At 34.8% G+C, this 14,815-nt stretch overlaps 1 protein-coding gene and 1 pseudogene across 1 annotated transcript; both read left to right on the top strand.

The window, feature by feature from the left end:
- The window catches only part of LOC109326545, a 31,293-nt pseudogene extending 22,692 nt beyond the window's left edge, over positions 1-8,601 (top strand).
- On the top strand, positions 2,695-8,957 carry LOC109326450 (auxin response factor 2-like). Its single transcript, XM_019559176.1, has 22 exons — positions 2,695-3,028; positions 3,128-3,240; positions 3,366-3,461; positions 3,558-3,614; positions 3,740-3,895; positions 3,994-4,078; positions 4,159-4,249; positions 4,334-4,498; positions 4,642-4,761; positions 4,936-5,011; positions 5,096-5,119; positions 5,245-5,400; positions 5,499-5,583; positions 5,664-5,754; positions 5,839-6,003; positions 6,147-6,266; positions 6,441-6,516; positions 6,603-6,774; positions 6,874-7,790; positions 7,881-8,071; positions 8,167-8,334; positions 8,533-8,957. The coding sequence occupies exons 1-22, from the start codon at positions 2,941-2,943 to the stop codon at positions 8,567-8,569; spliced, it is 3,249 nt and encodes a 1,082-aa protein (XP_019414721.1). The 5' UTR covers positions 2,695-2,940; the 3' UTR covers positions 8,570-8,957.

Raw genomic sequence — 14,815 nt, 5'->3', positions numbered from 1 at the left:
AAACACTAAAATATTCCTCACAATATTAGAACAAGAGAAGAAGAGAGAATATGCACTAAAGCTAGAATATTGGTGTGTCTTAAAATGGCTTGGAGCATTCCTATTTATAGCCAAAGCCTTGAGGATTGTATGGCCAAAAACAAAGATGCTTCACCACAACCTCTTCTTCTCATTGGCTACAAAAAAGGTTCCACTATAGCCAATCATTTTACTTGGCCACATCATTCTCTTTTTATTTTAAGCCAATATTTAATACATCTAGATACTCCAGTGTTCATAGTTCTTTCCATCAAAAATGGGAAGATTCATTGAAAAGCCATTTGAAGTTGACATCTTGTTGTAATTCTACAGGTTCCAGATCTTGTTGATCCAATACCATTGTTGGAAAAAAAGATAGAAAGAAAGAAAGAAAGCTTGAACTTAATTGATTAAGATGTTGGTAATCGATTATCGAGTGAGATGTAAGAAGATAGACAAATTGAATAATACTTGGCACCTTTCTTCATTTCAGCTACAATGTTGTATAACAGAAATAACAGACAATTTAATCGATTATACAATCTATTAGTTGATTAAGGAAACTACTTCTAATCGATTAACTAACTAATGAATTACACTATTCTCAACAAGAAGATTGTGAAAAACAAATTGTGTAATTAAATGGGAGATACAAGAATGAATGATTGCCGAGTAACTTATATTGAGCGAGAACTGTTCAACAACATTGACAGTGAGTTGATTATTCAAAATATTAATTCAAGTAGAGATCAATTATAGAATATATAATTTATTTGATTAGATATATTTAAATTTTATGATTTTAATATTAATGTTTTCATCTTTTTAAATATGATTTTATTTATTGAGTATTATATCTATGCAATATCATTATAAAAGTTATACACGGTCAATACATCGTCTATCATTCATTTCTATTACTTATATTTAAAAGTCAACAATAAAAAAATGAAAAATGGATGGTACAGTACCATTATAAAAATCTCTCACACTGTCACTACATACATACTTTTATCATTTATTATTTTATTTTTATGTGTGTTGCACACCCTAACTTTAGAACTTAGATTCGTCTGATTATATAAGTATGTTATTTTAAGCAAGTCAACATGTATTGATTAAGATTATGTAATTTTTTAAAGTGGTAAGAATTTAATTAATTTCAAGTTTCGGTTAGTGAGATAACTGACTCAAGTCATACATGTAATTATTTTTGTGAGGTTCATTTTATATTATGAGGGTTGTTTATAGTACTCAAATACGTGCCACGAAAACAATTTAATATTTTCCAACTCAATTTTTACTTTATTTTTTGAATATTTCTATCTATCAAATATATTCAAATAATTTTTAAAATATTTTATGAGAGAAACTCATTAATAATTTTTTAACTATAACTTACCAGAGGCTATGGGATTTTCTTAAGGAGTCATGCTAATTGCTTACTAGATTTTCATTTGGAATGACATGAGGTTGGCTTGAAGTAATGTCTTCGACATGAAAGCTCCTCAGTATAATCACAATGCATAAATGTATGTTAGTTCTTCAACACAGATTTAGTTACATATTGTGTATTTAGCCTCCTAAGAAATGTAAGTTTTATAGTAAAAAAGTTAATGACTCTCTACAATTAATTTAGTTTCAAGTCATTTCTCTAACATACAAGTTACTCATGATTGTCTCGATGTAAAAGCAAGTTGTAGTCCATTCAATATGCTTACGATATTATTGGCTTCAAGTCATGTCTCTCCAACACATAAGATCCATAGGATAACTTAGACATAAAGGCACATACGGGTCTACTCAACACATACAACAAAGTTAGTTTAAAATGACGACAATTTTTCCAACACGAAAGCTATTCACGAAAAGTTCGACTTAAAAGCACGTCCGGACCCACTCAATGCGCATTCAAACAACAAGTGATTACGTGATTCACACTCCAAGATAAGTAAAAAAACTATGATCCCTTACAATTGCTTCTCATGATAATCGCAAGGCAAAAGTGTATTTGAGCTCTTCAAAACGCATCCAATCACATATTATGCGTTTAGGATTCAAAGAAAAGTTTCATAGGAAATATAAGTTAATGATTTCTTGCGGAAAAATTGGTTTCATGTCTTTTCTCTAACACACAAGTTACTCACAATAGTTTCGTCGTAAAAACAAGTTGGGGTCCACTCAATGTGCTTACGACGTAATTTGCTTCAAGTTGTGTCTCTCCAACACGTAAGCTCCCAACGATAGCTTTGATGTAAAATTACATATGGGTCCATTCAACACATACAACAAAGTTAGTTTAAAGTCACGACAATATTTCCAACACGGAAGCTATTCATGAAGTTTCGAATTAAAAGCATGTATGGGCCCACTCAATGCTCCTTCACACCACCGCTTCTTACGTGTTTCACACTCCAAGAAAAGTAAAAAATAAGTAAAATAAATTTATGATCATTTATAATATTTATAAATATCATTTTTGTATGACTTTTTGTAATGAAAGAAAACCATTGTAATTTCATTATATGCAAGAATTTATTTTGTAGTGGTAGGATAACTGACTATAAGTACTAGGAAAGGTCAGATTGACGGGTAATAGCCGGTACTCGAGAATGCTTAAAAGTTGACTCCAGTTGAAATAAAAGCATGCTACATTGATCACAACATAGTTCTAAGTTTAGTTAAGTATACCCTTTCTGAAAATCCTTTTGTTTATGTTCATACAACTATTTCCTCTCTGCTATTTTAATTGAGAGAGAAAATAAAGATAGAGCGAGAGAAATAGAAAGTAGTTGCAGATAGAGAGAGGGATAGAGAATATTGGTTCCTCCTTATGTTGTGAGAGCATTCAGAATTTAAGATAAGAGAGTTTTTTCTAAGATGAGAGTGTGTGATTGAGAGATCCTGAAAAAATAACAACAAATGGCATCATCACCTTATGTTTCAATGAACAGAAGAGGAGAAATCAACAAAAACAACGGTGTTGGTGGTGGAGGAGAAGGTCAAAATGGTAAATAATCATTGGTTTGTTTAATTTTAAGTTACCAAAAAAATCTTTTGATTTTGGAATGTGTGGGGTAATTAAATGCTTCTATTTTGGTTTTCATAGAAGCAGAACAAGCACTTTTCAGGGAACTATGGCACATGTGTGCAGGTCCTCTTGTAACTGTGCCTAGAGAAAGAGAGCTCGTATTCTACTTCCCTCAAGGCCATATTGAACAGGTTTTGTTACTAATCTACTTTCTCAAGCTAAATTTCCAATTTGGTTCTTATTCCTTATTTTTTTGTCTTTTCAATTTTATTTTTCATATTTTGTGTCATGTGTTGGTGGTTATGTACAACATTAGGTTGAGGCTTCAACTAATCAGGTAGCAGATGAACATATTCCTGTATACGATCTACGTTCCAAGATCCTATGTCGGGTAACGAACGTCGTGCTGAAGGTAAATTAATTCCAACTAGGAAAAAAGAAAATCTTAATTGATACATGAATAATAGGACATTACTAAATAATTAGTTTTTTTAATAATTAATTTCAGGCAGAGCCGGATACAGATGAGGTCTTTGCACAGGTGACCTTAGTTGCAGAGCCAAATGTGAGTTTGGATTTCCATCATTTGTTGTTTCTAGCTACTTAGCATAATTTAGCAACATATTTCAGTGGTTCTTATGTTTTAATGTTTTTCCTTTTGATATTGGAATCGCTAACTGAATTATATAGCAAGATGAGAATAAAGTTGAGAAAGAGGCGCCACCATTATTGCCGCCAAGGTTTCATGTTCGTTCTTTCTGTAAAACCCTGACTGCCTCTGATACAAGTACTCATGGAGGGTTTTTGGTTCTGAGGCGACATGCTGATGAATGCCTTCCTCCTCTGGTTTGTATTTTTATTTGTCGTCTTTTATTTTGCTTAATTTATTTTTTTGTTGCTACTGAAATTGCAAGTGTTATCCTTTGTTTCGTGTTTGTAAATAGGACATGACAAAGGACCCACCTACTCAGGAATTAGTGACCAAGGACTTGCATGGGAATGAGTGGCGATTCAAACATATCTTTCGTGGTAATGTGTTACTTGAAGTTATGTTATACGCATAATAATATATATTTTTGTCTATGAGTAATTAGTCGAGTAAATTGTAGGTCACCCATCCAGGCACTTGCTACAAAGTGGTTGGAGTGTTTTTGTTAGCTTGAAGAGGTTGGTTGTTGGGGATGCATTTATATTTATAAGGTTTGTGAATTAGGTTTAAATTCTTATTGGTTTGTTACATTTTCTATTATATATGTGGTATGAGACTAACTTTCGATCTTTCAGAGGTGAGAATGGGGAACATAGAGTTGGTGTTAGGCGTGCCATGAGGCAACAGAGAAACGTTCTATCGTCGATTATCTCCAACCATAGCATGCATCTTGGTGTACTTGCAAGTGCTTGGCATGCTGTCTCCACTAGGACAATGTTCACGGTTTATTATAAACCTTGGTTTGTAACTTGTTGAACTATCTTCTTGAACCTGTTATTTTGATAATTTCAGCATGACTACTTAACATCCTCATGTAGTGATAGAATTATGTGTCTAATTATCTTGTAGGATTTATTACAATTTTGTTGATTTTATTTTTCAGGACCAATCTCACTGAATTTATTGTTCCATATGATCAGTACATGGAGTCTCTCAATATTAATTACACTATAGGTATGCACATTAAAATGAAATTTGAAGGTGAAGAGGCTCTAGAGCAAAGGTATGAAAATTTCATGTTAATTTTCTCTAGTTAACTTGTAATATATGTGTTGATTTTATCTTTAATTTTTTTCTCTCTTATTATTTATGTGATCTGGTGGTGTTGTATTATTATTAGACAATGGACACAATTTGAATGAAATTAGTTTCTTGACCTCGAATGCTATATTTGTAGGTGTACTGGTACCATTGTTGGAATTGAAGATGTTGACCCCAAAAAATGGCCTGATTCCAAATGGAGAAGTCTTAAGGTTGTATTTTAGTTTGTGAGACTATATGACTATTTACTTAGGCATGTTATAATGGATTTCCTTATGTCTAATAATGTAGCACAGGTGACCTTAGTTGCAGAGCCAAATGTGAGTTTGGATTTCCATCATTTGTTGTTTCTAGCTACTTAGCATAATTTAGCAACATATTTCAGTGGTTCTTATGTTTTAATGTTTTTCCTTTTGATATTGGAATCGCTAACTGAATTATATAGCAAGATGAGAATAAAGTTGAGAAAGAGGCGCCACCATTATTGCCGCCAAGGTTTCATGTTCGTTCTTTCTGTAAAACCCTGACTGCCTCTGATACAAGTACTCATGGAGGGTTTTTGGTTCTGAGGCGACATGCTGATGAATGCCTTCCTCCTCTGGTTTGTATTTTTATTTGTCGTCTTTTATTTTGCTTAATTTATTTTTTTGTTGCTACTGAAATTGCAAGTGTTATCCTTTGTTTCGTGTTTGTAAATAGGACATGACAAAGGACCCACCTACTCAGGAATTAGTGACCAAGGACTTGCATGGGAATGAGTGGCGATTCAAACATATCTTTCGTGGTAATGTGTTACTTGAAGTTATGTTATACGCATAATAATATATATTTTTGTCTATGAGTAATTAGTCGAGTAAATTGTAGGTCACCCATCCAGGCACTTGCTACAAAGTGGTTGGAGTGTTTTTGTTAGCTTGAAGAGGTTGGTTGTTGGGGATGCATTTATATTTATAAGGTTTGTGAATTAGGTTTAAATTCTTATTGGTTTGTTACATTTTCTATTATATATGTGGTATGAGACTAACTTTCGATCTTTCAGAGGTGAGAATGGGGAACATAGAGTTGGTGTTAGGCGTGCCATGAGGCAACAGAGAAACGTTCTATCGTCGATTATCTCCAACCATAGCATGCATCTTGGTGTACTTGCAAGTGCTTGGCATGCTGTCTCCACTAGGACAATGTTCACGGTTTATTATAAACCTTGGTTTGTAACTTGTTGAACTATCTTCTTGAACCTGTTATTTTGATAATTTCAGCATGACTACTTAACATCCTCATGTAGTGATAGAATTATGTGTCTAATTATCTTGTAGGATTTATTACAATTTTGTTGATTTTATTTTTCAGGACCAATCTCACTGAATTTATTGTTCCATATGATCAGTACATGGAGTCTCTCAATATTAATTACACTATAGGTATGCACATTAAAATGAAATTTGAAGGTGAAGAGGCTCTAGAGCAAAGGTATGAAAATTTCATGTTAATTTTCTCTAGTTAACTTGTAATATATGTGTTGATTTTATCTTTAATTTTTTTCTCTCTTATTATTTATGTGATCTGGTGGTGTTGTATTATTATTAGACAATGGACACAATTTGAATGAAATTAGTTTCTTGACCTCGAATGCTATATTTGTAGGTGTACTGGTACCATTGTTGGAATTGAAGATGTTGACCCCAAAAAATGGCCTGATTCCAAATGGAGAAGTCTTAAGGTTGTATTTTAGTTTGTGAGACTATATGACTATTTACTTAGGCATGTTATAATGGATTTCCTTATGTCTAATAATGTATCTTTCAGGTGAAATGGGATGAAACGTCTAACATACTTCTTCCTGATAGAGTTTCACCTTGGAAAATAGAGCCTGCTCATGCTTCTCCAGCTCTAAATCCTCTTTCAATGCCCAGACCTAAAAGGCATCGGCCTCTAGTGGTTCCGTCATCCTCAAATTCATCTCTTCTTATTCGAGAAAGTATGACTAAGTTTCTATGGATGTCTAGGGTTTCTATTAATTCTAATTTTGCAAATATATATGGATATTTGAAGCCTCATATGTTTTTTTGCTGATTAGGAGTGTCATCTAAAGTGAGTGTAGACCATTTGCCCCCAAGTGTATATCCAACGGTCTTGCAAGGTAACTTGGTAGAAGGCAACAAGTCTGATAATGGTGAGAAGTCTGTTGTGTGGCCACATGCAGTAGATGATGAGAAGATTGATGATGTTTTTACTTCAAGAAAATATGGACCAGAGGGTTGGATGTTGATGGGGACACATGAAAAAAGTTCAGATATACTTTCGAGCTACGGGACTAATATAAATCTTTCTTCACATCCACTTTTGCTTAATCAAAGAAGCCATGTAGCTAACCCTACTAAGAAACATTTGTTGGATCATGAAGGAAAAGTTGATGTAATGGGTAGTCCATGGTCTGCCATGCCCTCTAGTTTATCACTCAACCTCTTGAACTCTAATGCAAAAGGTGTTCAGGGTGGTGATACAACTAATAAAGTTCAAGGGAATTTGAGGCATAGTGCATTTGGTGAATATGCTATGCTTCAACATGGTTATAAATTTGAGCATCCACGTGGAAAACTGATGATGCTACCGCCACCCACAACTCAATATGAGAATCCCTATTCTAGGGAACTGTTGCTGAAATCAATATCACCTAATACTTCTGAAGTTGCGAAACCAAAAGATGGAAACTATAAGTTATTTGGCTTCTCACTTCTCAGTAGCCCCACTAAATCGGGTACTTCTATGTCGCATAGAAATGTAGTCAATGAGCCACTTGGTGCCTTGCATCTTCCATCACACCTATATCGTACTTTCGAAAATGATCAGAAGTCTGAACATTCAAGGGGTTCCAAACCTGCGGATGTTGTAGTTGTTGCTGATGACCAGGAGAAGCTTTTACAGACTTCTCAGTCGCACTTGAAAAATGTTCAACCCAAACCACACAGCACCTCTGCTAGGAGCTGCACTAAAGTAAGTCCCTGTAATGTCTTTTTTTTCCTTACTAAAAAATAGCAGCTAGGACTTTGCAGGGAAAATTGTTATAATGCCGAATGTTTTTAGGTTCATAAGAAGGGGATTGCACTTGGTAGGTCTGTGGATCTTACAAAGTTCAGTGGCTATGATGAATTAATTGCTGAATTGGACCAACTATTTGAATTTGGAGGTGAATTAACTTCTCCAAAAAAGGATTGGCTTATTGTCTACACTGATAATGAGGGTGACATGATGCTTGTTGGTGATGATCCATGGCCGTAAGGATCTTAATTTAAATATACATCTTTGATTAACGTGTTATATTTATTTTTTATTTTTCTTGACATTGGAATAATTTTATATTTAATTTTAGGGAGTTTTGTGCCATGGCCTGCAAAATGTCTATCTACCCAAAAGAAGATATCCAAAAAATGAGCCCTGGTACCCTAAGTTCAAAAAATGAAGAGAATCAGTCAGCTAGCGAAGGTGCAGATGGACAAGAGACTAATTGTCAGCCCCAACATCTAGCTTCTTATACCTGGTAATTTATAAGTTTTATCTGAATAAATTAAATTCTAGGTAACATTACTCACTCCAATTCTAGTATTGACTTCATTCACTTCAAAAGTACTATATTTGTACATGTTATTTGTCTTTTTTTATGTTGTCATATTAGGTATGAATATAGAATCTTGTTTCTTAGAATATCAGGGTATGATGTTGTTTTATTTTGATCCAGGTTTGGAAGTGGAGTGGAAAGGAGGGGACTCTCATAAAACCATACTGTTGGAGAAGAAAATTATATTTCCATATATATATACATATATATATACATATATATATATATATATATATATGCTTTTCTTAGTTATAAATTCCTAGTATAGTATATTATTGTGTCCTGTGTGTGGTGATATAGGCTCATATCAACGTTTTTGCATTTTCCAACCATCTTATTTCCTACCTTGTACATAGTTTTAGTTATTCTCCCATATCCTTAGGACCCCAACCCATTAGAATGCATGCATGTAATTATGGTTTAGGTTTCATATGCAAGGGCGAGTTATCTGATCATGAATCTGGCTCACTTATTGTAATTGTAATTTGTTCTATTGTGGTCAACTTGTGGAACTTATTGTGGACATCTGTTTCCATTTTGCATAATATGTAATTAAATTTGCCCTTAATGCTTATTATATTATGTCTCTTATATTTTTAACATTTTTGGTTGGAAAGTGGGGGTAATGGCCTCAATATGATATGGTGATGAGGTTTCCACTTAAGCCGCCAAGATTTGAATTCTGCTCATATCACGTGAGCAAGAAAGTGGTTACTTGAATCTCATATATCAATTTTCATAAAAATTAACATCAAATCTATATACATCAAGATAATCTAATATACATCTTTAAAATTAGAAATATGTATACACCCTAAGGTTTTTATATTATCGTTATATCATATGAAACTCATTGATGCTAAACTCTTTACATGAAACTTAAGTGGTTTAGAAAGACCTTAGAGCCCGGAGGTATAGATTGAAAATGTTGGAGAAAGAAAAGCAAAACAGTGAAGAAGAAGAAGAAGAGTTTGTAAGGCAGAGAAGAAGAAGAAGGAATGAATTAGAAAATGAGAGAGTGATTCAATGTATAAGAAACATATATTTCAAGATGATTGAAGTTTACAAAGAAGCATACTATTTATAGTAAGCTGTTAGAGTAACTAACAAAACAGAAATTCCCCCCTTGCCATTAATAGAAAGAATAACAGAAACTGCAACACTCCCCCTTAATTCATGCCTACTACAAACATACTACATTCAGTAACCTTCTTAAACTTCTAAACCTTTCTAATCTTAATCCCTTTGTCATGACATCTGCAATTTATACATCCGTTGAACAATGCTTCAAATCAATCTTCTTTTTTCCAACTTGCTCTTTTAGAAAGTGATATTTCATTTCTATATGTTTGCTTCTTCCATGAGCAACTGGATTTTTGGCAAGATTGATAGCAGATTTGTTGTCTACTAGAAATTGCACTGTTCCACTGAACTCTATCTTCCATTCTTCCAGCAAAGAAATAAGCCAAAGAGCTTGGCATGCTGCATGACATGCTGAGATGTACTCAACTTCACAAGTGGATAAGGCAACCACTTCTTGTTTCTTAGAACACCAAGAGATAGGGGCTCCGAAGACCAAAAACACATAACCCATGGTGCTCTTTCTCTCAAGCAAATCACCACTCCAATCAGAATCAGAGTATGCTGTTAGTTCAAGATTTTCTCTTCCTGTTTCACTTGAGGCTGTTGCTTCTTTATTTGAGAATAGAATTCCAAAATCACATGTTCCTTTTAAGTACCTTAGAATTCTCTTGGCTGCTATCATGTGTGACTTCCTTGGATCACTCATAAACCTGCTCACTAAGCCAACACCATATGAAATTTCTGGTCTTGTGTGACATATGAACCTCAAACAACCAACCATCTGCCTGTAAAGTGTGCTCTTCACTGTTGGCTCATTATCTCCCTTGCTAAGCTTCAAGTTCACCTCTGCAGGGGTTTCAGAGGCATTACAATTCAACATATTGAACTTTTCGAGAACATCATGTATGTACTTTTTCTGGTGCATGAAGATCCCACCTTCAATTGGTTTGAACTCCATGCCAAGGAAGTATGCAAGTTTGCCCAAATCAGTCATTTCAAACTCTGATTTTAGCCTCACCTTCACTTCTTCTATTCCTTCTGTGTTGTTGCCAATGATGAGTAGCTCATCTACATAGAGGCATATTATGAGTGTGTCAAAATTACTCATTGTTTTGATATACACACCATGCTCCATTTCACACTTTTTAAACCCTGTGCTTGAGAGGAAAGTATCAATTCTCTTGTTCCAGGCTCTTGGTGCTTGCCTTAAACCATACAAGGCTTTCTTCAATTTGTACACCATGCTTTCACTGCCTTCTATCACAAACCCAGGAGGTTGAAGGACATAGACCTTTTCTTCAAGAGGGCCATTGAGAAAGGCAGATTTCACATCTAGCTGCCACATTGCCCAATTGTTCTTGCTTGCTAGAGCCACAATCAACCTTACTGTCTCTAGCCTTACCACTGGTGCAAATACTTCAGAGAAATCAATCCCCTCTTTCTGCATAAATCCTTTTGCAACCAACCTAGCCTTGTGTTTTGTAGTGGTGCCATCAGGATTCATTTTGGTTTTGAACACCCATTTTACAGCTATGGGCTTCTTGTCAGTTGGAGGTTGAACCAATTCCCAAGTTTTGTTCTTGTTGATTGACTTCAATTCCTCCTTCATAGCTTCTTTCCACACCTTGTTTTTTACTGCTTCTTCAACTGTTATTGGCTCTGTATCTACAAACAGGGCAATGAGTTGCATTAGCTCTCCTTCACTGTTTACAGCATCATCAGGAGATATTAAGCAATCTCTAAGTCTGGCAGGCAAGTGTCTCAATCTTGTAGACCTTCCTGCATCATTTGTATGAGTTGATGTCTCAATTTGAGGTTCAGTCTCCTCCACTGTTTGAGCATCTTCATCACTCTGATCCTTATCTGTCCATTCAAGTGAGATTTGTGTGTGTCTTGGCCCTGTTCTTTCCTCCTTCCATGTGCTTGCCTCAATGAAGTGTACATCTCTGCTATACACTACTTGATTTGTTCTTGGGTTGTATAGCTTGTATGAGCCAGTAGGGTGATATCCAACAAAAACCATTGCCTCACTTTTGTCATCAAGCTTTCTCCTTCTCTGGTCAGGAATGTGTTTGTAGCATAGAGAGCCAAAGACTCTGAAATGCCTCACTGATGGTTTAACCTCTATCCACACTTCTTCAGGCACCTTAAATGCAAGCTTCTTTGTAGGACCATGATTCAACACATAGGCTGTTGTGGTTGCAGCCTCTCCCCATAAGCCTTGTGATAGATTTCTGCATTTTAACATGCTCCTAACCATATTGAGAATGGTCCTATTTCTCCTTTCAACAACACCATTATGTTGAGGAGTATATGGAGCTGTTACTTCATGTATGATTCCATTTTCTTTGCAAAAGGCCTCAAATTCTGTGGAAGTGTATTCACCCCCTCCATCTGTCCTCAGAATTTTGATGGATTTTTCTGATTGCTTTTCAACCATGCACTTGTAGGACTTGAATGTTGCATACACCTCACTTTTAGCCTTCAGTAAGTATATCCATAGCTTTCTGCTGTAGTCATCAACAATAGTCATAAAGTACTTGTTTCCACCTAGAGAAGGAATTTCCATTGGCCCACATACATATGAGTATACCACATGCAATAGCTTGTTGCCTCTGGATGCAGTGAAGTTACTAAAAGATGTTTTGGGTTGCTTGCTAATCAGACAATTGTCACACACTTCCTTAGGTATCTTGATAGTAGGTAGACCAATCACCATTGCCTTGGTTTTCATGAGGCTGAGGTCCTTGAAGTTGATGTGTCCAAGTCTCATGTGCCACAACCAAGTGTCATTTGAGAGATTCTCCATATTGAAGCATTGAGATTCCATTGCATTGAGACTTACTTGAAATGTTCTGTTCTGAGTTAGAGGAGCTCTCATGATTCTTCTTTCTGAATCATCAAAGATTTCCAGGCCTCCCTTCTGCATGTTCACAGTGAACCCTCTTTCTAGTAGTTGGCCAAGACTTATCAGATTATTTCTCATATTGGGCACATACAAGACATTTGTTATCATGGCCTTTCTCTCATCCTTCCTTTTGATTAGAACATCACATGTGCCATCTGCTTGAATTAATTTGTTGTCTGCAAATCTGACCTTGCTCTTCTTGTTGGAATCAAAATTAGCAAGCCAATCTCTATGGCTTGTCATATGGTTGGAGCAACCTGAATCAATGTACCACATCTCTTCACCTCTTTCTCTTTGTTCTGTTGTCATCATCAACAACACAGGAGTTTCTTCATCCTTATTCTCCAACTCTTCTTTCATCATGTGAGCCTCATTGTGGTGTCTATTGTCAAGCTGTCTTGGCATTGCTTGAAATTATGAAGAAAAGTGTCCAATCTTGCTGCAATTGAAGCACTTGATTTTCTTCCTGTCTATCCTTTTCTTGCCACCTCTGCCAGCATTGAATCCTCCTTTCTTTGTGAAGGTTGTGGCCTGCTCTTGATCAAATCTTTCATAATCTTGATTTGAACTCCTAGCTTTGAATTCTCTTCCTCTACCTCGGTTTCTATATCCACCTCTTCCAGTGTAGCTTCCTTTCTTGAAAGCTTGGACTTGTAAAGCCTGCTCAGTTGGCCTTTCTGTGGTTCTTTCTATGAGCCTTTGCTCATGTGCCTCGAGGGACCCTTGAAGCTCTTCTACTTTGAGATTTTCAAGCTTCTTGGATTCTTCAATTGCTACTACTATATGATCAAAGCTAGGTGTTAATGTTCTTAATATTTTTTCCACAATTGTCTGATCAGAAATTAATTCACCACATGCTTTCATAGCATTTGTGTGGCTAATAATTCTGTTGCAAAATTGTGCTACCCTCTCATTCGAGTACATCTGCATAAGCTCGTATTGTCTCCTCATAGTTTGTAGTCTCACCTTCTTTAGTTGCTCTGCACCCTTGTTACAATTTTCCAGAATTCCCCAAGCTTTATGAGAGCATTTTGCTGAGGCTATCTTCTCAAAATGTGCCATCCACACATTGATGCAATAGGCACATTGCTTTGCAATCTTTCTTCCTATTCTCCTTGTGAATCAACTTCTCTGCTTCTATTGATTCTGCATTTATACTTGGATATCCATCTACAACTATTTCTTCAAGTTCTTGAAATCCCATAATGGCCTTCATTTGCACACTCCATCGATTCCAATTCTTTCCATCAAGCATGGGAAGATTGGTTATGAAGTTGTTGCTCGAGTGACCCATTGTTGATTAGCATAGAGTGAATACTTGAGATGAGATAGAAGGGAAGTGGAAGTAAGGATCAACCTTGTGCTCTTGATACCAATTTGTTGGAGAAAGAAAAGCAAAACAGTGAAGAAGAAGAAGAGTTTGTAAGGCAGAGAAGAAGAAGGAATGAATTAGAAAATGAGAGAGTGATTCAATGTATAAGAAACATATATTTCAAGATGATTGAAGTTTACAAAGAAGCATACTATTTATAGTAAGCTGTTAGAGTAACTAACAAAACAGAAATTCCCCCCTTGCCATTAATAGAAAGATAACAGAAACTGCAATAGAAAACTCTAATACTTTGCTTTTTTATTTATTAGCTATTAATAAAAAAATGTGTAAAATGAAAAGTTTAGTCACACAAATAATAATTTTGAGATGTACTTTTTAATTTTAGTTGTTAATGTGCTAAGTAAAAATAATATCAAAATGACATCAACCATGTTCTAATTAAGCAAAAAAATAACACACGTGGTGTGAATATATTTAACATATTTAGAAGAAAGAAAAACAACTAGTTATTATTAATTAACTAAAATAATAGAAAGAAAATATAAATGGATATACAAAGATAACAATATTTTTTTTAGTATAACCAAATATATGTTTAAATATATTGGTAAGAAACTTAATTTTTGGGTGTGCAATTATCCATATGGGTTGTGCGATTATCCACAATAACAAATATTGCTATTAAGAATTAAATTTTAGACATTTTGACCTATCTAGGATCAAATGAGACATTAGATCATTATATCAATGCCCTTATTAATACAAACATATCAATGTATGACTATATAAACATTTAGGCATGATACCCGCTAACAAAAAAGGAATGTGAATGAAAAAGGTGTCTACACACCAGGAATGTGGATCAATAGGCTTTCCACGTAGAACATTTATAAAAATCAAAGATCGAATGCTCAATATCAAGAAATATAAATATGGATTAATATACTTTTTCCAATTGCAAAATCATGTCGAACTAACAAATAAGAATGTAATCGAAAAGCAAACTAGTTTTTGACACTCTTAATTTAATTTACTTACAATAAATTTCATATACTTTCAATTCCTAAAAACTTAATATA

The sequence above is a fragment of the Lupinus angustifolius genome, chromosome LG01 (genome assembly GCF_001865875.1).
Source record: "Lupinus angustifolius cultivar Tanjil chromosome LG01, LupAngTanjil_v1.0, whole genome shotgun sequence".
Lineage (NCBI taxonomy): Eukaryota > Viridiplantae > Streptophyta > Magnoliopsida > Fabales > Fabaceae > Lupinus > Lupinus angustifolius.
The sequence above is the reverse complement of the archived record's forward strand: the minus strand, read 5'-3'. Positions and strand labels throughout refer to the sequence as shown.

Excerpts from the sequence above, each read along its gene's own strand:
- LOC109326450 (XM_019559176.1), top strand. The coding sequence starts at position 2,941 with ATGGCATCATCACCTTATGTTTCAATGAACAGAAGAGGAGAAATCAAC. Across the intron at positions 3,896-3,993 it reads ATGAATGCCTTCCTCCTCTG|GACATGACAAAGGACCCACC; the intron begins GTTTGTATTTTT and ends GTTTGTAAATAG. Across the intron at positions 7,791-7,880 it reads CTGCTAGGAGCTGCACTAAA|GTTCATAAGAAGGGGATTGC; the intron begins GTAAGTCCCTGT and ends GAATGTTTTTAG.